We start from the raw sequence: 23,189 nt of genomic DNA, 5'->3' as shown, positions 1-23,189 counted from the left end.
GGCATTCACCTTTATTGTGGGAACATGCACAAGACTCTTTTCCAGTGAATATTGAATTATTTATCTGGAGTGGAACATCTTTAATAGGAGAGCTGAATCACACCAGAAACTCCCTTTGGCCCAGACTTAGGCATCTAAATGCCTTGGATGCATGGGAGCACACAACTTCATCATCCTCTGCATTTCCAATGGCTCTCTCAGTGACCTCCCACTCATTTGCTGCTCAGAGCTGGGGATTTTATGAGGCAGAAACATGCCTGGAAAGGATGCTGCAATGCTCAAATGGGCTCTGTGGGGAGCAAACCCTAATATTTAAGTAACTTTTTTAAAAATTGGAGGTATTATCCTAGATCACTTGGGTGAACTGTGAAATTATATTCAAAGGGTAGGATTCATCTCGCCTGACTTCACCTCCCTGAAAGTGAGGTGTCTAGTCTGAGCTAGTCCTTTAGGTTTCATCTGTAATTCAGGCAGCAAGAAGGGCATGTGTGCAGTGAGTCACGCTGGTGTGGATCAGGTGGCTCAGGCAGTTGGATGGAATTACCCTCTGGAGATGCTCAGTCCCTCTGAGCACAGAGGGAACCTACAGAACCAGCTTAGACAAGGCACCCGACCCTTAAATGGCTGAAGAGAAGAAATCAAGGCAGCACTCAGATCTCAAGGGTTTTACTGACATCACAGGGGGGAAGATAAACTGTTCTATATAGAATACAGAGTCACGTGTATTGCAGTCACAGCTCCTCCATGGAGAAGAATTAATCTATACAGATTAAAATTACAATATTCTGTTGAGCCAGCTTGAAAATTTAAAAAAAAAAAAAAAAAAAAAAAAAAAAAAAAGAAGGGCAGGATGGAGAAAAAAGAGAGTGAAAATATGAATACTTGGTTTTTAATCAGACTGTCAGACTAGTGGAATGATATTATTTTCTTACCTTAAATTGCTGTTTCTTAGCTTGTTCCTTTTTCCTACCAGAAAACAGTGTTGGATCTCATATAATATCAAACTGTGAATCTGGAAGTGATCAGGAAAGGTGGTTTGTTTTTTTAAAGGAAAAAGAAATCTTAGATGGTTTGATTGAGACTGTGAATATTTATGTACTGTTCCCCCTTTTCCCTCATTGGTATTTCACCAAGTTAATTTGCGTGTGTTACAGGATAAATCTTACAGGAGGGCAGTGGAAGAAAGCAGTAAAAAGGGAAAATATCAATCAGTGATCCAGGGTAGCAGCAGGAATTGTTCATTTCTGTACATGGATCATGGTTTGTTGTACTTGCCTGGGCTTGACAATTAAGAACCTTGCAGTTGTGTCGAGATCAGCTTCAGGTAGTTTCAGATGTTGGCTACAAAAGACAAGATGTTGCTGGGCTTCAATCCCTTTTGAAGCCTTGTTGTCACAGGGATAATCACTTAGAAAGAGGGCCGCATATATTTGTCCTTGACTTGGAGAAAATGTCTTGTGACAAAAGGTTTATTTAATAAAAATGCCATGGGCGGTGTGAGTAACCTGATTTATTGGCATATGTGGGTGGAATTTTGTGAATAATAACTTGCTTTGGAAAGTAAAAGTATCTTCTGTTAAACTGTTTGAAACATAAGGTCATTTTCCTTTCAATTTGGAAATGATATGTTAATTTTGAAGATTGCCAATATTTAAAAAGTGATGCAAAAATGATTGGATGTCTAGGCAAGACTTACTTAACCAATTGTCCCCAAACATGACTTCCTGTTTTCATGTTTGTTTAGAAATCTTGCATTTTTTGCTTAAAGTTTGTTTAAAAAATAACTATTTTTGCTCTTTTTTCACATAAATAGTTTTTATGTTCAGTTGTCTTAAAAATCTATTGTTCTTAGTACTGTGATTGTACCCTCTATGCTTTGAATCTCTTTCCATAATAACTATCAAGTGAAGTCCTTATCCTGCAAGAGGTTCCACACAAGCACATAAAAAAGGAGTCTTCTCGCCTCACTTTAGCTATTTTAAATTTAGGTAGCCAGTCTACCTATGAGAGAGAGTGAGAGAGATAGAGAAAATGAGATTGAGGCTTCTCTGGTGGTAATTCAGCTTTTCCTAGGCTACTATTTTAAGATGGAATGATTTGCCTTCCAGTGGCTTGTTCAGGCCGCAGAGATTGGTGTTTATGTGCTTTGTCTGCTTTGCTATTTCTCCTTGTCCCAACATTAAACAAGGAAGGAAATATTTGGAGTTCAAGGAGGGGGAAAAAGAGTCCTCGCCTGACCTCTGCAAATGCTGTGGGTGTGGGCAGTCTGAATCAGTTTTACTTTTTCCAAACTGTTTTTCTTTTACTACTTTCTAGTTACTTTCCATTTTGCTTCAGCCTTATTTGACCCACAAAAAACAGAGATGGAAACGACCGATGATGCTGGAAGTTTTATGGCCGGTATTATTTCAGGGCTCAGATTAACTGATTAAAATAGTCTATTTTGGCTTGAAAAGATTCTGGAGAAGTCCTAATCCCACTGAAGTCAACAGCAAAACTTCCATGAGCTTCAGGATGGCCAAACTTTCACCCTGAGTACCTATTAGTGAATCTTTGTCATCTGGCCCTCTGCTTGACTTGCAGGATTGCTCCATGCAATACATTTTCCAATATTTTGTTCAGATGTAGTATAAGTACTTCAAGGCACAAGGGTTTCTCTCCATCCCCTGGAAACAGATGCACAGGCTAATAGTTTAAGGAAGTTTTTGCTTGAAGAGTTGAGTAACAGAGCCAAAGTCTGTTCTTAGTTGAACTGGAGTAAATATGGAATAGCTTGTTGACAATGCAGTTACTCCTCTTTTATGTCAGTGTAACTGAGAGCATAGTTTTGCCCATTATTAACTTTTGTTACATTATTTGTATTTTTGTGCATGTCAGAATTTGTTAATCTGATTGTTCAACATGAAGTAACCTTCTGCTGAAAACAGAACGTCAATGTGAATTAGGTATCATCAGCTAAATTGAACCTCACCCTGTGCATTTGACAGATGGTAATACATTCATTAAGTGTTCTGTGGTTGCTTTGAGGTTGGAAAGTGCTATTTTTCTGGCTTCTAACTCAGAATTCTTAAGTAAAGTAGTTTAAAATCCTAGTTTTGAAGGGAGAAGAAAAATCACAAAAAGCTCATGAGGGTTTTTTTACTAATATTATTGTTTATTATTGGTGGGATGACAGGGCAGGACTGTCATTGCTAGAACTTGTCTTTGGCTGCATAATTAGCCCAGAATGAAATATAGAGAGATGGTTCCACCATGGATTTTACCTATACATGGGTAGAATTTCTTGGAATTCGAGGTTATATTAAATATATCCCAGTGAAGGCAGTATGATGCTGGTGCCTTTGTGCTTGGTGATTCCACTGTCCAGAAGAATGGCTTCCAGGAGTTAAGACATTGCAGCTCTTGCATGGATAAGCTTCTGACAGGGCTTATCTCTCAGAGCTGGTCACATCTGAGATCTCTAAGTTCCTACTCAAAGTCTGTAGGGTGGGGAAGCAGTTGGAGGTAGAAATTTCAAAAGCAGCACAGAGCCACATACTCAGGCCCGGCTCTACTTGATGTTGTAATATTGAATCCACCACCCTGACATTACCAAGACAATGCAAGGGTGTGATTAGACACTTCAGGACAAGTTCTCCCTACAGCTCATTTAGGGGCACCAGAACCAAGTGTAGAAGAGAACACTCCACTGAACAGAGAGGAAGCTCTCAGGGTGTTTATTTCAAACCTATTATTTTATTTTTACTCACTTTGGGGAAGATGAATCCCACCCATTAGCTGTTAATCAGCAAAGCTATTTAGTTCTTTAATGATGTTTCCCAGAGGACAAATTGCCAAGGCAATTAGGTGCTTAGCCACTTCTGAAATTCACTGTGGATGGTACTCTCACAAATGGGGAATTAGTATTGTTTTAGATCTTCACATCTTTTTAAATGTCTTCATACAGTCTGGTGCTGACTGGTGTTCACATGGCCCTTGCCATGGTGAGTGCATTCTCTCCCCTGTGCTCTCAGTGGAGACAATGTAGAGTCATCCAGATTTTCATGAAATAGCCACAGTATAGGAAGTTTGGAATTAAATCCAAGTTTAAGAAATTAATCCAAGCTGAGTTTGGTCAGGAATGTGAACCCAGACAGTTTTTTCCTCAGGAGGAGTCTCAGAACATTCAGAGCTGTAGGCTATTCTGAAGAGGTCATTTCCTGGTCTCCATTCACAATTTTTCATCTTTTACATAATGCTTAAATATCTAACAGGCAAGAGAGAAAATTTGATTCTTTTACACATCCTCCTACTTTGGGTGGGGATTTCCCTGAGAACCTGCTCAAGGAACATAAGATTTTAAATCCTATAGATAGACCTGAATGTGTTAGGGTACCTAGAAAGTAGGATTTGCAACATGGATATTTGCATATGAATTTCAAAAAAGGCCTTGGAAATCATTGACAGGCCTTAAAAATCTGACCCTATGCACCTAAAATCCATTTGATATGGCAATTTTTGAGCTTTAATTATCTTAGTTTTTCAATTTTTTTTTTCACTATTTAGTTGGAAGGAGAGCAGTTCTCTCTTATTCACTATTTTTCTATTTTACAGGCTGTTCTGAGAAGTTTACTAGGATCTAAGATCTAGTTTACTGAGAAGAGTTTTGCTTAAAAAAAATGGGGTCATTAAGTGTCACAAGTAGTTGTTCAGTTCTTGCCTATCAGGATATAAGATGGTCCTGACTCTGTGGTGATTTCAATGTGAGGTGTCAGCATCCTGTGGGCTCCAGCAGAGCCTGTGAATTAGGTCACAGATGTATTGAGCCTTGAATATACACTTATTTCTGGCCTAAAGCTGCCGTATGCAAGTGTCAAGTATGAATTCAGATAGTTGTTTTTCTTGCTGTCACAAACAGGCTGCACTCCAGGCATTGTTTTTGGGACAGCCATGACGCACTTTGATAGAGCAATGAGAGCAAAAAAAAAACCCCAAAACCTAATAAGTTCCAGAAGAGTTACATAAACAAACCTCACCTGCTGCTGTTGTCTCTGTGCACACACCTGACTTACCTCATGGGCTAGCATAAAGCATCAAACTCCTCCTGACACTCGAATATTGCTCAGATGACTTGGAGAACCAAAAGCTCAAATGACTTGGAGAACCAAATTCCCAACTGGGTGAAGGGAATACTGGAAAGTGGTCAGTGTTGAGCCAGTTCTCTAAAACCCAGATGAACAAAACTGAATGAAATCCCAGTAATTCAAGTCCACTGTCTCTACATGAACACACTGTAAGAGGACACAGTCTGAGGCTGACCAAGAGGTGTTAGAGGTCAAAGCAAAAAGAGATTGCTGAATCCTTGCCACACTCCACAGTTCTACTCTCCCGTGGAGGTTGTGAGGCAGGACAGCTGCAGGCAATTAAAGGCACCACTGCCAGCATCTGACAGCAGAATGTCAGTGTCAAAATTCAATTTTAAGTGATTATATGAAGGATGGCAACACTTTTGTTTTGTGGATGGCAGCACTTCAGTCGCTTTAGATGCTCTGCTTTCAGAAATAAAATTCTTTCCCTCCCCGCTATGTTTGTGGGGGTGTTTTCGGTTGGATCGCAGTCATTTCTCCAGTCAATCAATTAAGCCAGGGTTTGCCACTGTGTCTCAGAGTCAGCCACAAAAGAGGCTGGTGGTTCCCTGGTGCTGGGCCAAGAGACTTCAGTGGGAGCAAGGCATCAAGCAGCTTAATCTGACTTCCACTGCTGGCACAGGTTTAATGGATGTTAGGGCAGCAGGGAAATCATGCTCTGTGGTGTTCAGCTCCTGCTGTCTCAGTGGCCCTGGATGTGCTGCCTTTCTCTCTGTGCCAAAAGCACAGGGGCAGCTGACAGCAGAGCCTGTGGAGTCACCTGTGCCAGCAAGGCTCTGTGTGGAGGGTGATTGCTGCAGCCCTTTTGAGTGCCTGTTGTCCATAAATATATTTAGGACCATAGGATTGTAGAAGGTTTGGGTTGGAAAAGACCTTAAAGACCATCTAATTGCAGGTGTCCCTGCCACGGACACCTCCCACTATCCCAGGTTGCTCCAAGCCCTGTCCACCCTGGCTTTGAACACTGCCACGGATGGGACCACAGCTTCTCTGGACAGCCATAAAGAAATTCTTGCATATAATTAACCAAATTTCCTCTATTTCAGTTTGAACCCATTGGTCCTTGTACTTACCTCCATAGGCCTTGTAGTGCTATACCACCTGAGTAACTCTCCCCTAAGTTCAGTGGCAGTAAGTTACTCAGAGATGTAAGATTTTACAGCATTAGGCCATTAATACTGACTCCAGGCCATATCTGCAGCAGGTATAAATCACTGCAGGTAATTTTCACCAGCTGAAATTCTGGCCTTAAGCCCATGAGTCATGTTGTTATTTTTTCACATTGTAAATTCTTGCTGTTTCTTATTTATTTTGCTTTAGCACTTTGGGGCACTTGTGGGGGACCAGGACTCCATCATGGTTTTTACCCTTCAGACAGAAACACGAAAGACCCTTCTTTGCCCCAAGTGTTTGCAAGTAATGCACAAACCTGCACAGAGTTATCCAGCTTTTTTGTAAGTGCATAATTGCAAGCAAGCTTTTGTATTGTCCTGATGATGAAGCATAAAACCACAAATTCCTTGCCTGGGTGAAAAATTTACACTCTGCTGTAGAGGTCTAGGTGGCATTTGAAGACTGGAATTAGTTGAAGCCAGCAGCAGTGTGGGACAAGATCTTCAGTAACTGAACTAAGAGGTCTGGAGTCTCCTCTCCATCACAAGACTATTTGAGATCTCTCAAAAAGAGCGTTTGCACCCAAGCTGAACCTGAGTTAAATGGGAATTTTAACACTGGCTAATATCTCATCTCATTTATAGCATATCTTTCAGCTCTATGGAGCTCTGGTTAGCATCTTTGGAATTACTGCTATTGCCTTTCATTACTCTGCAAGGGTGTTGAAAGAAGTAAAATTAAGACTTGATAGACCTGAAGTAATGCTAGAAAATTCTGCTTCATTGCAGTCCTATGCAGCTGGTTAGAAGAATGAAGGAGCAGTGTACATGGTTCCAGTACCTATGTGATGGCTTTCAACAGACCAGAAGAATATCATAGGCAATGTGTGTTTTTTTGGTGTATCATCCTGACAAGCTGTTTTTTTCTTCTGTGATCTCTTTCACGCTTTTTGTTGTTTGTCAGGAGAAGACGGGGTACAGCAAGGTCCCTGTGTCCCTTTTCCCACTGCAGGATGAGCTTTATCCTCAGGCAGATGTACTTTGCTGGGCTACTTTGCCATTGGGTTGTGTCAGCTTTGGAGCACAAATTAACAATGAAGGAATTGGTTCTTGGCTTTTTTTCTAGACACTAGCATTGCCATTGACAATGAGCATTTAGAAACAATTCTTATCCTGCCCTAACCACTTATTCTTTGCGTTTTTTTTGGCAAAGCGCTTGAAAGGGGCTTGGTGAAGGCTCTGAAGAAGCTGGATGACTACCTGAGAACTCCCCTGCCAGAGGAGATTGATGCAGACAGCACTGAAGAGGAAAAAGTGTCTAAACGCAAGTTTCTGGATGGAGATGACCTGACACTTGCTGACTGCAACCTTCTGCCCAAACTCCACGTTGTGAAGGTAAAAGATGTCATGAGATGGTAAAAGAATCCGTATCTGACATGATGTGCCTTGCTCTGACAGCTGAGTGCCAAAACCAACGTGTATTTCAGCAGAGAATTCTTCAGGCCTAGAAGAGCACTTTGAAACACAATTTTGCTCTTCAGGGTTTCCTAGAGGTTAAATAAAGGAACTTTATATTTAGTTCATGGGAAAACTGTCCCATCACTTATTAGTGGCAAAGACAGTACTAGGTTCTAGATGTCTTGTCTCTTTATTTTTACCCTGCTGCAAGTAGCAGCAGTCTTTCCTATTAATTAGTTCCTAATGCTCTTAAGAAACATGTCAAAACTTTAGTTAGTTCCCACCCATTTGTAACTTAAGAGCAGCAGTCAATTTCCTTGGGGAATATTTATTCCATGTGGTATTTCACACAGAGAAGTTAACAAATCAAAGTCATTGCCAAGGTCCGGGATTTAAGATGTACAATGGTTGCTGGTATAGTGCAAATCATGTACATCATCTTGACTTCTAAATGTTGCATTTATTTAATTTATCAGATGACATGTTGCTTTAGAATAACGCAAGTACCTGGCAGACCTTGGCAAGCAAGTGAGCTAGGAATTAAAGCCAAGTCATGCATCTAATTTGGCTCTGTGAGCCAAAACATAAACTGAGCCTGGGAGCTGACTGCACACATGCAATAGGAAAAAAAAATAATTAAAAAGCACATAAGTCATCAGGTAAGAAATGTGATAATATCCTCACAGGTTTAGTGCTTATTCTGACTTGTCTTCATTGGCGACGTTGGAGTCAGACAATGCAAAATGAATGTGTGGCCCCTCACTGGTTCTTGTCTCCTAGGGATGAAATGAAAGATGTAAAAAGAGAATTAAAATTTTTCTCAGACAAGCATAGCCATAGGATAGTGCCTGAAAAGCATTTAACAGATAGAAGAAAAGGGTGAATTATTTTTTCACCTTCCTTTGATGGAAGATGTGTGCTGGAAATTTTGAAAATATTGACTTAAGCTGCCCAGCAGGTTTTATCTTCCCCATATGCGTGTGAAGCATCATGGAAGGCAAGAATGCTTAGTTAAATGCAGTTTAGGACAGGATTTGGACTTTCATATACCAAGTGGATCCTGGTAATAGAAACAAGTCACAATAGTTTCTGAGAACATGACTGTCCTAAGAAATCTGAGATGGAAAGCAGCTCTACCATGTGCTTTAAAAATAAAGGGGAACTCTGTGGCACATATGTATGTAATTTATGCCCAGGAACAATTTTATACTGTCAGAAAAATTAGAGATTGGAAGCCCTCATTAAATTAGCTAATCCATCCTTTCCTATCAGATAGTTCACTCTGTCACCACAAGCTTATTCTATATGGTATATTCCTACAGGGAAACTGAAATATCCCAACCCAGCAAGGTACTTAACCAACCAACTAGCTTTAAGTGCAGATTAATCCCATTGACTTCAATGGGACTGTACAGGTGCTTAAAATTAAGTATGCACTTAATTATTTTCCTGAATAAGGGCCTGAGTGTTTTTAGAAATCGAAAATTTGCCTTGATAGACAATTTCCTAGTCTAACAAGTCTTGAAATAACCATTTTCTTTCTCAGTTTACCCCAATGCTCCTGTTTCTAATATATGCTAAATCATCTTGGTTTCCTAATCATGGTACCCATACCACCCTGAATTTTTCCTTTTCATGAACATGGATCCAGCCTTCAAACAGCTGTAGGTGGTTATATCCTCTGACACCATTTACCAGGCAAAATATATTACATATAGTAAAAATATAATACCATATATATAAAAAAGAATGTTAAATATAATAATTAATATGAAAATGTTATAATCATTACTAATGCCTTTCTCTTAAATCTATCTTGCTCTTTATAATTCAGCCCCTTCTTATGTGGTGTCTCAACTTTAGGTGATGTACTTAAGAGTTGTAAAAAAAAACCCCAAAACCCCCATATGGTAAAATCAATGAACTTCAAGTACCATAAAAGTTGAAATTTTGTAACAGTAGCCAGGTTGTAGCTTTAGACTATCCTTAGGCCAAGCAGCAGCTTTGCATGATAGGGGACAACCAACAGTCACTTCTCAGGCTTTTCTATGATAAATCGCTTATTCTCCAAATATTCCTCTGATTTGCTATTAATTATATGACAGAAGAGATCAAGCAGCTCCCTAAGAAGGAGATGTATCCCCTGTGAGATGGGTTTTCTTCAGGTGTTTTATCTTTGCTTTAGATTGTTGCAAAGAAATACCGCAACTTCGAGTTCCCGGCGGAGATGACGGGGCTGTGGCGGTACCTGAAGAACGCGTACACCAGGGATGAGTTCACCAACACCTGTGCAGCAGACAAAGAAATTGAGCAAGCCTATGCAGATGTGGCCAAGAGGCTCAGCAAGTCCTAAGTGCCCCCAGCCATGGTTCAGTATCCCCTTTTACAGACTCTGCTCCTTGTTGCCTTAAGATGTACTTTATCGTTACGCTGTCTGGTTGGCATCTTTATGACTTCACATGTTCCAAGTGTATTGGGCAGGGACAAATCTGCCTCTCCCTGCAGAAAAGAGAAGGCAGCTGTAGTGGGGGGGGTGGTGAGAGGGGGATGGGGGGTGGGGGTGGACACCCTTTGAAGTCTAACCCAAGATCTGGCTCAACTAGTATTATTTGCAATCAGTATTGGAAATGAGTCTGCTTGACTAGTTTCTTGTTCTATGTTGGGGGTACATCATGATCTGCATTCTTTAGAGTTTTAAAAATAGCTGAAATTTCAGGTAAGAGAGTTAGGAACACATAGAACTGGTTCCTCTCTAGGTTATTTCAAGGACGTTTTCCTTCAGTTCTATTAAGATCCCTGAGGCATGAACAAAATTCAAGAGTGAGAGAGGGGAAAACAGGAGTTTGACCCTAAAGCAGAAATGCTCTTAGCAGTTATATTTAAATAAACTCTCTGAATGCATCTTCTGTCTTAGCAGGCCCAGGAGTTTATAGGGTATTTATTTTTAACTTGGCGCAAGAGGGGGAAGCCTGAGTGAATATGTCAGACTTGCAGATGCTACTCTGCATAAAATTTGCATGATGGTTGTTGGATCTAAATGTTTAAAGCAGAAGAAAGTAAAAGAGCAATTGAGCAGGCAGCCCTTGGAAGGGCAGGGCCTGTGCCAAAATGCCCAGTGGATCTGCTGGTTGGTAGAGACAGACAGGCACAGCAATAACAGGGGCAGCAGATTGACTCCAGCACCCACAGAGGGAATTGGCACAGCAAACCAGACCACGCAGGATATTGTCGTCTTGACTGGATGGTTGCCAGTTCCTTTATAATTGCTATCTTGGGAAACTTGGATCAGCAGAGGGAAGCTGTCGCTGCACACGGATTCCAGGCAGGGGAAGCTCCAGATGGGTCACTTTCAAGCACTCATCATCTCACCCAAGGAGGAGTTTGCTGTGGGAGCCTCAAAGAGGGCAGGCTGGCACAGTGAGGGGCACATTTCCAGCCAGGAATTCAGCAAGTGTGCTAGCAGGAATCCATGCATGGTGCCTCAATCCCACTCATCCAGACCTTACCCATCCAGGTTCCACAATTTTGAATCAGGAGTTTTTTCCTCAAAGAGATTATTTTGCCCTGTCTTCAGTGCCTGCCTGGCACATCTGTTTTATACTGGTGATTATTTGCACGTTTCTTCAGCAAATTCAGAATGACAGCTCTTTCACTTGAAGCTCATGTGTTCCAGTAGGTACAGGAGAGCACATGGTTCATGGGTTTCAGTTTGTGGGGGGATTTATTGCTGTTTTAAAAGATAAAATAAAGCTGAGCTGTAACCTGATGTAGCTCCCCTTCTGATCAAAGTTGCTAAAGCTGCACTGATTTGAAGGGAACCCCAAGCTGGTGAGCTGTGACCGAGGGGAGCCTGCTGCAAACAGCAGACTTGTTTGCAGCCAGAGAGCTGGGAAAGTGGAACAACATTGAAAGCCAGGCTCTGCCATGTGATGCTGATGACAATCTGAAACCATCCTTTTGCTTTAGTGGGATAATTCCACTTTTCACACTAACCCAGCCGATAGCAGATTGTTGCTCATTGACTGAAGAGAGTTTGTGGTTGACTATTGTTTCACATGCAATGGTCAATTTGTTCTGAACTTTCAAAACCTTGGAAGAAAATCCATTAACTCCCAAGTCTTCTCCTAGAATGGGCTATTTTAGCAGTGGCTAGACTGGAGGGCAAAGGCTTGCACTCCTTAAAATATTGCTAAGAAATCAGCTGGCTCAGAGAACACTAATAGCAGCCAGAAAAATCCAATGAGATTAGAAGTATCTGTACAAGCACATGTGGCTTGTTAAAAATATTTCTTCATGAGATTTGAGTTAGTGTGATATTATTTTCTTTTTTTTTTTTCTTTTTAAAAATTCTGGTATTTATTTATTTATTTATGTAATTGACTCGATCCTTTCTTTCTGTCTTTCTAGTTTTTGTTTTCACTCAACACTTAAGTCAGGATGGCTCAGTCAGTTTAGAAAAGTGTTATTAGCAAAGCTCTGCAAGTTTGTTCCTAGAGAAAAGGCTTCTATCTGATCAATGGTCCTGGGGATTTTTTACTCTCAGTATGATCCTGTCAATCAACCAAAACTACATTTTTCTCATTTGCCTTTTCCCAGGTTTGCACTTCAGTCAGTAGCTTTCCTTAGTCACAGTTGCTGTGAATATTTGAATGAAAGACGCAGAGGCAGGTTCTTGCCCTCTGCTTACTATATTTATGTCCTAAAAGAAGTCTGTCCAAACATGCAGCAAATCTCAGGCAGATGAACCAGGATCTGCCCTGATTTTAATCTCAGAATCATCTCCATTTTGCTAAATCTCATAGTTCTGAAATTCTCTTATATGTTTGTCTCTATTTTTATAGAAGATGGCCAAGTCACAATCAGTTGATTTCAGTGACCTCAAATTGCATCTGGTTTAAAAAAAAAAAAAAAGTTTTAAAATAGTTGGGCTCATATCAAAAAGAAAATTATCTAGAAATGCAAGGAGATTTTTCTGAGATGATTTGCATATTCTTAAAAAAAATTTAAGATTTCATAATAAAATTTAAGTCCCCAGGCTAATTTCCTTTCAATAAATCCTTAAATATATTCATTTTTCATACAGTATTCCAAAATATCTAGATAAAATATAATTATGGATATGAGAAATGAGAGGAAAATGCAGCAGTTTTCAGCTAGAGTGCCGGTTCTGTCTGAATTTGAGTCTCACTCTGCATTCTAACTTTGCATTTTCCTCATAACTCTATTATAGGCTGATCCAAGATCATGGACAGGTTCAGGCATTCCCTGACCTTTTTTTGGGTTTGAAATCCAAGCTTATGTTTTCAGATCTGTAACTTTTACTCACCTTTGTGCTTCTTGGCTTTATCCATTGCCAGAAGCAGGAAATACTGGAAATCCTACGTAGAAAAGTGTTTTGCTAAGTTTTTGAGCTCAGTTCTCAAGGCTCAGGATCCATCACCAACGAGATTGTAAAGGGCTCCAGATTCTTTTAGGTGGAGTATTTTTGGTGACCTTCCATTGTATTTAGAATTATAAGTAATAAATACTAATCTTAAAGGATTGTATATCTACATTGGCAAGGCAGCTTTTCTAAAAAGAATCTAAGTGACAAGACAGACATTGCAGATTTACAATAACTTTGTTAATAAATTTTTTTGTAAGATGTAAAGAAAGACATAGTGCAGAGAGGGAAGAAGCCAACAATGTGGATTTAATCATCTACATTTCAGAAATGCAGACCAAATGTCTGTGAAGATGTCCATTTCATCCAAACATTTCTTAGATATTTATTTCAAAGCTCCCTGCTCAGTCATTCCAACACTCCATTCATATTGTAAGGAATATTGATTTTTCTTCTATTAGCAGTGGTATGGGAGTTCTTGAGAATCCCACAGATTAGTTACCCTTATTCTCTGTTAGACCTGTTTGAATTGCCAAGAGGTCATTTTGCAGCACAGGTAGGACTTCAGAGTATCTCCTTAAAGTCTATTTAAACCAGAAACATTTTTTCCTATAGAAATCACATAATGATATTGCTTTATCAGGTCCAGTGTGGAATATAGAACTATGCTTACTCCTCTGGTTGCACTAGCTGAAAAGCCACTGCCAGGGCGAATGACAGTCTATAGCACAAAGAAAATAGACAACTTTGTTTCCTACAAGAAAGTTCAGTTAAATTGCATGTACTATTTATTTTAAAGATATATTTATTTTATTTTAACCCCTAAACACTTTTCTCTGTCTCTCGTCTGTGCTCAAATTCAGCTCCAAGTTAACCATAACCATTTCCTCAGTGATAAGTAGCAGGATTCTCATGGATGGGCACAGGGGAAACTGTGTAGCCCTTCCATCTGCTAGGATGAAGCCCCTTGTCTTCATCACCTGGGTTTGGCTAATTAGCTGAGTTGAAAGCATTGCAAAAATTTAGCCCATGGAAATCACACTCCTGTAAAACCAGAAGCCCATGGGAGCATTATTTTTTTAAAAAATGAATTGATGTTTTAAAGAAAAAAATAACCCCTAAGTCTTGTGTCCTCCTTAATGTGTATTCTTTTAAGCATCAGGAAATTTGCCTTTGCTTATTACTTTTCTAAATGTATTCATTATTCTTGAATTGTTTTTGATATTAAGAAATATTTTTCTGGTAAGATTTTGCCTCTCTGCTGAATCTTTCATCTATTCATTAATTTTTGATGTCTGCAATGACTTAGTAATTCCAGAGGAGGCAGGAAAGCTGTGAGGTTTATACTTGTTGAGAAGCTGAAGGAGGTAATGATTTTTTTTTTTTTTTTTTTTTGAGAAAACAGCATTAAAATAATTTTTTTAATTGTGTCTTTTCACCTGGGATACTTTAACCAAGAGTTAAGTAACTGTTTAGTCTGGACTGTGAATTTCAGCACAGACATGAGCAAGGCAGCATGTTGAAGGTGGCTTTGCCTAAGGGTTTCTCTCAGGTAGTAGACATGTTCCCTCTGGGTCACAGATTCCCCATTTCCTCCTTTCAGGAGGGCTGTGCTGGTTTGGACACTGAACTAGGACAGCCCATTCAGTGCTCAGCAGTGAAAAGAGGAGTCCTGTTCCCTTTTCTCCCCTTCCAGCTCAGGTGCAGAGAATGTTAAGCTTTTTTATTTCCTTGTCCCACATTCTAACAACACTTGGTCCCAGAAAAGCTGAGAAACCCCACCCAATTCTGTTTTCCAGAGGTTGATAAGTGCATTTTTAAACACGTGACATAAAAGCCCGAAGAATTCCGTGTAACCCTCAGGCATTCCCCACGCAGGACTCAGCAGCCTCTCAGAGACCACAGCAATCATCTTATTCCCCCGTTGCCCCAGCTGATTCCCCTTTCACCATTCACTGGAGGGATACTAATCCTGAAAACATTCCCAAGGATGCGTTTGAATGTGGTGGATTTGAGCTCTGCTCATCAGCTAAGCAGCTCTGAATGGTGGCATTGTCACAGCTCAGCAGGTCGTGCCAAGGGGACCCAGCACCCTCTGGAGAAGCTGAAACTGCTCCATCAGTGATGGTGCAACCATGATGAAAGGTTTGAGGGCCACCTTTCCTCCAGCCTGCCTCCCTGGCTGAAGTGTTAGAGCTCAGCTGGAGCCATGATCCAGCGCTAATGAGCATTTCTAGCTTGCAGCATGTGAATAGGGACTACTGATGTGTTTAATGTTAAACATGTGCCTGCCTGCCTGCCTGCCTGCCTGCCTGGAGAGGGGCCTAAAAGCCATGACAGAAAAGTCTATACTAATGAAGGGCATTATTACTCTCTTCCCTTTGAAATCTGGTGGCAGAATTCCCAGTGGGGGAATTCCCAGTAAAGCCAAAGGTGGCATAAGCATGAAGATGCTTTGAGTGCAGAGAGAACAGAGAGCACTCAGGGAGAAGAGGAAGCAGAGTGGTGTAAAGGTTCTTCATGCAGAAGGACGCCAGGTGGTAACTGCAGGGACACGGGCAGTGCTGCCAGGCTCTGCTCGGGTCCCGTGGGGGGATCAGAGTGCAGCAGGGCCCAGGCTCTGCTGGCAGTGAAATGCCAAGGCGTGTTCTGCTGTATCTCCAGCCACACTCCCTGTGGTGGCATCCCACAGAACAACGATGCCTCCATTGTGGCTGCCTCACTCTTATTATGAAGTAGCTTGTCTAAAGAAAACTAAGAAGGGTGGGGATTTTTTTTTATTTTTTTTTACATATACATGGAGTAAAAACAATCCAAATATGCTTTAATGGTTCTCAACATGATACTGTCAATTCTCACCACAGGGTGGAATTTGTTGGTGGAAATTAAATTAAATTAAATTAAAACAGAAGAGTTTGGCTATTGCTAATGGGTACTACTGGGAGCCCTAAAAGCAGTTTGCAGTGTAGAACCATAACAGCAGTGAACATCCTTTAATTCCCAGAATTGCTTGGGTTTCACAGGGTCATTTTGGCCTATTCTGCTGCACTGCTGAGAAGTTGCTCTTTCCCTGTCTCTCTAGGTCCATAAAGTCTGAAGAATTTGGGAAATGGCTACGGGCACCAAATTAGTCTTTTTCTTTCTCACTCTTTTTTTTTTTTTTTTTCTCCTTCATTAAATTAACTACTTTAGTTTGGAAGTTAGCAATAAGTCAGTAGAATTTGCAAACAACAGATTTCTCTACTCTTTCATTAAAAAAGTTTTAAAGAGCTTTCAGGAAATGAGAGGTTATCCCCTGTGTTGGGAATAAACTGTGGTATAAAATACAAATATAAGTGGGATTCTGATTAAATTATTGAAGCAGAAAGATTGCAGGTTTTTTTAAGGAGCATGCTTAGGAGTAAATGAACAGAATAGTCCAGATACTGTAGTAGGGGCTTCAGTTCTAATTTCTGGTTTGGGTTTTGTGTTAGGTTTTTGTTTTGTTTTTTTTTTTTTTAATTACCTATTAAACAACATAAAATGTATATATACACTTATACATATATATATATTCAGAGTATTTATCTACATTATTTAATTCAATAATGCTGTGAAGTTTGTTGGGATGGAAAGTGGCATAAAGAGGAAAACTTACACATTTGAAACAGCACTATTATTTCTGTGTCTTTGATTTGGTTCCCACTAGAATAAACAAGAACCACACATTAGTTGTGTGGAAGCAGGATTTCAACTTCACAGACCCCGAAAGTTTGGCAGTCCCTTGGAGGGCAAGGTAATTTGGTATTTAGCAATCCGAGCCTTGCGGTGGGCACAGTGCGTTTTGAAGGCATTTAGAGCCTTCCTTGGGTGAGGGAGTGATGCTTGCAGAGGACCCCAGTGAATCCCTGCTGTTTTAAAATGAGATTAAGCCATCATGAGATGTGGACTGGCTAACCCCAAACCAGGCGCGTTCGCCTGCAGCGCAGCCCCTAAATTGTTCTGACATCAGGAACCACAGTGAGGGAGCTTGGCCTCAGAAGTGAGTCAAAGCAGCATCTTTGTCACCAGTCATTTTCTATTTATAATGACACAGATCTATTTTATAATCACGGGGAGGCACAACAGGAGTGTGCTTTGTTCTGCCTAAATCGCATTTCTCGTGCGGGTGCGTTTAAACACAGCCCTTGGCCCCTTGCCCCACACCACACACACCCAGGGCGGGCAGTTCTGGCACAACAATGCACACCCTGTCGTGCTTGAATGCTCAAAGCCTCCAGTGCTGGAGCAATAAACTCCTGCTAAATGGCTTAAAAATGCTCCCTTAAGTGCACCGAGCTGCCCCGCTGCTGCCTCACTTCTCATTTCCAATGATGTTGTGTTTCTAAGCCTTGTGTTTCAAAGAAGCCAGGAGTATGTCGAGTTGTTTAGTGATGGAAATTGCAGGGCATTATTAACTGTAAGAATTTAAGATGAAAAACCCCACTCCCCAACCCAACCCTGGTGCAAACCTGACAGCTTTTACTCCTGCCTGCGTTTTCCGAGGCTATGAACAAATTTCCAACATCTGCTTGGTTTGGTTCCTGGAGAGCTGGTCCTCATCTGTGCAAACCCTCAGCGCTATGATGGTAACCCCCTCTTTGCTGCCTTTTTTTTTTTTTTTTTTTTTTCCTAATGAAGGGTCCTGCTGTGTATTTCCTAGAAAATTATGATTTTGTGATCAATAGATTTCTTTTTGTAACCTGTTTTCAGTTCTAAAGCCTGAAGATCAAAACCAAGTTGCATAGTAAGACTTGGGGTTGAGCAGAGTGCTTTTTTCCTCTCCAAAACCATCATTTTTCAAATCCTGACTAATTTAGAGCACAATTCTGGTTACTTTGAGGAGGTCTGAGGTTGAAGGAGAGGAAGGGGAGCCCATTGAGAGAGGCTAGCAGGAACCAGTCTCTGTAAGTCTTCATAGATACGTGGACAAGTTTCCTATCAGTGTGTGAGTAACTTGTGCAGAGATCTGCATGGCCCCAGTGGACCCACAGTTGCTTAAAACCTGCACTGATATTCAAAGACAAAATTTGGGCTGTGAACCATGACATGATGATCAGACATGATACCTCTTCAGGGCATTATACCGGCAAAAAAGAGCTCATTTGAAAGGACACTCAAGCTTTAGCTACTGGTCAAGACCTGAGTTTACATGACTTGATCTTCTCCTCCAAAATGTCATTAACCCTAGAAATGGCTAATGGCTTCAGGACTTCCACCTGAAGTACTGGGCTAAAAGCAAGATCTGAAACTCATATGGAGAAATCAGGAATTACCTTTAAACTCAGACCAGGTAAGCTTCAAAGGAAAGTAATTTATTTGTAAACAACTATTGTGTAGTATCTGACAGCGAAAAGTAACTGTGTATCCAGAGGTCTTCATCAGATAAGAAAGCAAGCCAGGATCCCTTTGTGTACTTGTGTTTTTCAGTCAAGGAGCATCCTCTCTTAATGTGCAATTTTAGATTAAAGTGCAACCTCTTTGGGTAGGAACTCTGTATTTGTTCTCTGCATGTGCAGCTCTTTACATGACAAGACTATGATTAGGGCCTTTGTGTGCTGCTCTAAACCTCATAACCCGTAACAATAGGAAAAATATAATTAAAATGTCATTGCAGTTCACCTTTAATATTATGATTGTGAGACTCTGTCAACTGTGAATAAAATAATGTCCTTTTTGTATAATAGGTAGTATATTTTATTATTGAAGAAAGAGTTAAATTTAATTTTTAAACACAAAAATATTATCTGCTCATTGTTTCATTTTAAGCTTTTGAATATATAAGCAAATATTTATTTTTTATCCTTCAAATGAGTATGTGTTAAATGAAGAAACCCACCTTCCTGAATTGGAGCTGTTTATAATTATATTCCAAGAGTGATTAACACCTTATAATTTGAATAAAAGTGGTTTATTTTCTCACTGGGTTATTGTAGGACTTTGTTTAATTTTATTTTTTTTTTAAACAGACAACTTTTCTTTGCCTGCAAAAAACCAAACATGTGCTCAGAGCTTGAATACAGCTATAGTCATCCCTTACTCTAAGACTGGGATATGAGAACTGGTGGGATTACAATATACATCTATAAAATAATGGAGGGGTAAAATGGGGTGTGACCATTCACTGTTTCTCATATCAGAGATTATGTGTTCCTAATAAAATAATCAAGCATCAAGTTTAAAGCAATCAGAAAGAAAGGTCTTTTTACACAGTGTGCAATTAAACTTTGGAACCCTTTACTGGATGATGCTGTGCAGATCAAAATGAGTATGGGGTTCAACTTCCTGAAGAATAGATCCATAAGTGTTGTCAAACATGAAACTTTGGAAGCAATGTCCAAGTCAAGAAGTCCCAAAATACCAGGGCTGAGAGAAAGTCCATGAGGAGGTAGGTTTCCATATGCATAGTTTTTTTTTGCTGTGAGAGATTAGACACAGCCACAGGAGGGCTGGGTGTCTTGGCTCCAGGATGTCCTTTCTGGGATTACAATATAGAAATGTGAAGTATTGTAAATTGAACTCCAGCACAGAACTTTGAATTTAGCTTCCCCAAAGCAAACCAGTTCCAGAGGTGCTTTAGATACAGAAGCTCAGAATCCCCCTCATAGCAAATGACAGGGGATCACATTCCATCTGAAACAACAAGAGTTCACCATCCAACAGCTGCAGCTGGGGAGGAACAAGCAGGATTTCTCTGAATTTACATATAAACTTCTCTTCTGGTCACAAAGATTGTACCCAATGGGTCAGATCTCTCTAATCTCTCTAGTCCTGCATTGTTCTGGTACTACATCTCTTTTGATGTTGTGTGTGATACAAAAACAGCCATCTGTTTCAAATTCTCCAGACCTAAGGTGGTAAGTGCCAGCCTAATGTTTCTGCTCAAACTAGTGCTGAAATACCATTTCACTTGCCCAGCGCTGTACAAATACAGGGCCTTGGTTGATTTCTTTTGGACTGAGCCCTAAATGTGCAAACACCCAGATGCACCTTTATAGCACATGTGATCTTTCTCTTTCTCTCCAGTCGTGGAAGCAAGAGAGAAAACCAGGGAATCTGAAAAGCTCAACATCAGACATATTAAAGAATTAATAATTTTTTTTTTTTCTTAATTAGTAGCCAGTCCTGAATGGAAGTTCAGCTTTGCTGTTCAGTCACTCAGCTGATGAGGGTTGCTGTGCACTGCTGTGGCTGATGGGGGTGTCGGAATCTGTGGTATTGATGATCCTGAGATTGTAAAAAGTCTCTGTCTTTCTGCCCCGTTGCCAAAGAAGAAGCCATAATTCGTCTGTGCTGTTTTCAAGGTTGTTTATTCTGTTTATCTCTAACATGTTCTGCTGCCCTGCCGCAGGTCTGTCCTGCAGGGCAGCGTGTGGGGCTCTGCCCTCAGTGGGATGTTACAAACATTATATACCAGAAACTACCTGTGCTGGATTTACAATAACATGCCAATATCTGTCATCTACGTTGAACAGTGTGTCCCCAGCCTAAACCAACAGAAAAATGCCAACAGCACAGTGAAACATGGAGAGCATGAAGAAGGAGAAAAAGGACAAAACACACCCAATTTCCTCCATCTTGTCCCCTCTGAACCCCTAATCTAGAATCCTAAAATTCTACTTTTGCACCCATGCTACACTTAATTATTACTCATATCAAACACTCAGAGCTTGTAATTCGTCCTGTAAGATTGAAAACTCTTTTCCATGGACAGAGATCACAGACAGTGTCTCTGGCGGCTCTGTCCAGAGGGGTTCCTGACCCCCTCCCAGGGTCCCAGGCCTTCCAGGGCAACCAGAGGGAAGCCCTGGATTCCCACAATGAGGGACGCTGCTGTAAAAACACACAGTGACACATCGTGTCACTGTCATGCCAGGACCACAGGCATGAGACTGCTCCATCCTGGTGAGCATCTCTGACAGCGGCTAATATTGAATAATTCACAGAGGGCTGCCAGGAGCCCCAACCCTTGAGGTTTGACCTACTGACCATACACAAAAAATGTTAGACACTGGTGGTTTTGTAGTTTATTTAATTAAAAATTATTCCAAATAGCTCTGTCCCCTCTCATTGTACAACAAACCTAACACATGTCTCAGGCTCTCTGGACACTGGTCTAGGTGATATTTGACAGTAGTAAAACTGAGTGCATCAGATCCATTCGGTACTGTGTAAAATAAGTGGTTTCTGTGCATAAGTGATTGTGATTGCGGATCTGAATGATGAAAAATGGGGTGAGTAACAACCTGGATCACTTATGACTTTTCCTGTCTTTATTTTATCATTCCTTATGCCTTTGCTCTGAGCAAAGCCAAAGCTTTCCCCTTTCCACAGCAATGTCTCACTGCTGCTGGTCATTTTTTTGGTCATTCAATCTCTGAAAATTCACTTCTACCCAGGTAATCGCTCTCTCTGACAGGGATTTGTACTGCTGTCTCTCCCTGCTTGCTATGTAAAAAAATAGAGCCCTTGACGGGCTCCACAGAGCTGCTGGCACCTCTTCCTTCAGCGAAGGGGTGGGGGGAAGCTTTGTCAAGGAGGGTTTAGTTTGGGTTTTCTTTTTTATCTGACTACCTGACGTAACACTCCACATGTCCTGCTCGACAAGCAGCAATCAGTCCAGTCTGCGCCAGGCAAGAGTTTAGACATTTCAGGTGTCATCCATCCTTCATATCTCATGCATGCCTTTCCTTTCATGAGCCCAGCAGATGCCTTTAATTGCCAGCCTTTGCTTCTTGGCTTTCCAAGGAGCAGCAGAGGAGCTATGGAGTCCCTCTGGCGCAGGATGAAACGAAGGGGCCCAGCAGTGTTATGACATTTTCTTGCACTGAATTGGCTTTGGGAAGAATGGCCTCTTTCCTCCCGTTAGATAAGCACAGAAATCTTAAGCAGATGCTTGCAAAACATCAAACAAATATATACTTTAAAAAAATAAATATAGGCTATACCCACATGCCCCAATCTGGCCAATATTCAGCCACCGCTGACAGGATCTAGCCTTTCTCTGGAGGAGCCTGGAGGAAAAGGAAAACCCACAGTCTGGTCACTCCTCAGCAGGACTGGAACTGCCTCCTCCACTATCCCAGAGCCCAGCATGGCCATGCCAGCAGCTGGTGGCCAATTTCCAACCCGCCCTGTTGTTCAGCAGCTAGAGGGAAACAAAACCCTTCTCTCTTGGGTGTTGTGTGTACACCCCAGGTACTTTAATCTCTTTGAGTTTCGCCTTAAATCAGCATTGCAGAATGCAAAGGGGAATTTAATGCCATAGGGAAGAAGGTGCAGCAGTTTGAATAGTCTAAACTGCCAAAAACAAGAAGAGGGTGTTCTCTTCAGCGCATACGTAACCCTTGTAACCCTTATGCTCCTGAATTTTAGAGCAGAGATAACAGAGGGGATTTCTTCTGGTTCCCTTGCACTGAAAGCCACCGGTTTTGGGAAAAGCTGGATAGAATTACATTCATTGGGAAGTGTGAGAAAGAACTTATTGCAAGAAGTCCCCCTTCCCTCTATCCTTTGTTAAAGCAACATTAAAGAACATTATTGGTGCCAAGGGAAGGACTTTGAAGAACTTGCTGGAGTTCAGGTCACCCGTGTAATCCACATCCAACTCCTGGTGTGGACAGGTTGTGGTACCAGCTTTCATCAGCTCATGCACCACATCCTGCACAGCTCCTTCCCTGTCAGTTGCCCTGAATGGGTGATGCAATTTGTTTTCTTGGCACAGAGTGGTGCTGGGCCTTCTTTATTCCTTATTGTTCAGCCTGTTAGAAAACTCCTTAAAACAGTCACACTATCATGTGCTCTCTGCAGCAGTGTTGTTTGTGACTGCTTCACAAACATCAGATCATTCCTGTGTCCCCAAGGGGCGCAGGATGATATTTCACAGTGTGGGGAACCAAGACTGAAAACTGCAGAGACAAGTTTTCACTTCAGATGCTACATTTCACCTATTAAAGATGTGATTTTTGCACTGAGCTGTGATTTCAGGGAACTGCTGTACCAATAAACTCAATGTACTGGGATCACTCCCAACCTCTGGGACAAACTGGCACGAACTGGCTCCTGTCCATACTGGTTTTCCCTCCTCAGCTG

The 23,189-nt window shown here is 41.0% G+C and overlaps 1 protein-coding gene across 1 annotated transcript in view; it reads left to right on the top strand.

Annotated features, from left to right (window-relative positions):
* CLIC5 (chloride intracellular channel 5) overlaps positions 1-19,019 on the top strand; it is a 58,637-nt gene extending 39,618 nt beyond the window's left edge. Inside the window, exons 5-6 of the mRNA XM_030269925.4 lie at positions 7,452-7,633; positions 9,882-19,019. Coding sequence (XP_030125785.4) covers positions 7,452-7,633; positions 9,882-10,049 — 350 coding nt within the window. The 3' untranslated portion in view covers positions 10,050-19,019. The remainder of the gene's footprint in view (positions 1-7,451; positions 7,634-9,881) is intronic.
* The last annotated feature ends 4,170 nt before the right edge of the window (positions 19,020-23,189 follow it).

This window comes from Taeniopygia guttata, chromosome 3 (assembly GCF_048771995.1).
Source record: "Taeniopygia guttata chromosome 3, bTaeGut7.mat, whole genome shotgun sequence".
In the NCBI taxonomy this organism is placed as follows: Eukaryota; Metazoa; Chordata; class Aves; order Passeriformes; family Estrildidae; genus Taeniopygia; species Taeniopygia guttata.
The sequence above is the reverse complement of the archived record's forward strand: the minus strand, read 5'-3'. Positions and strand labels throughout refer to the sequence as shown.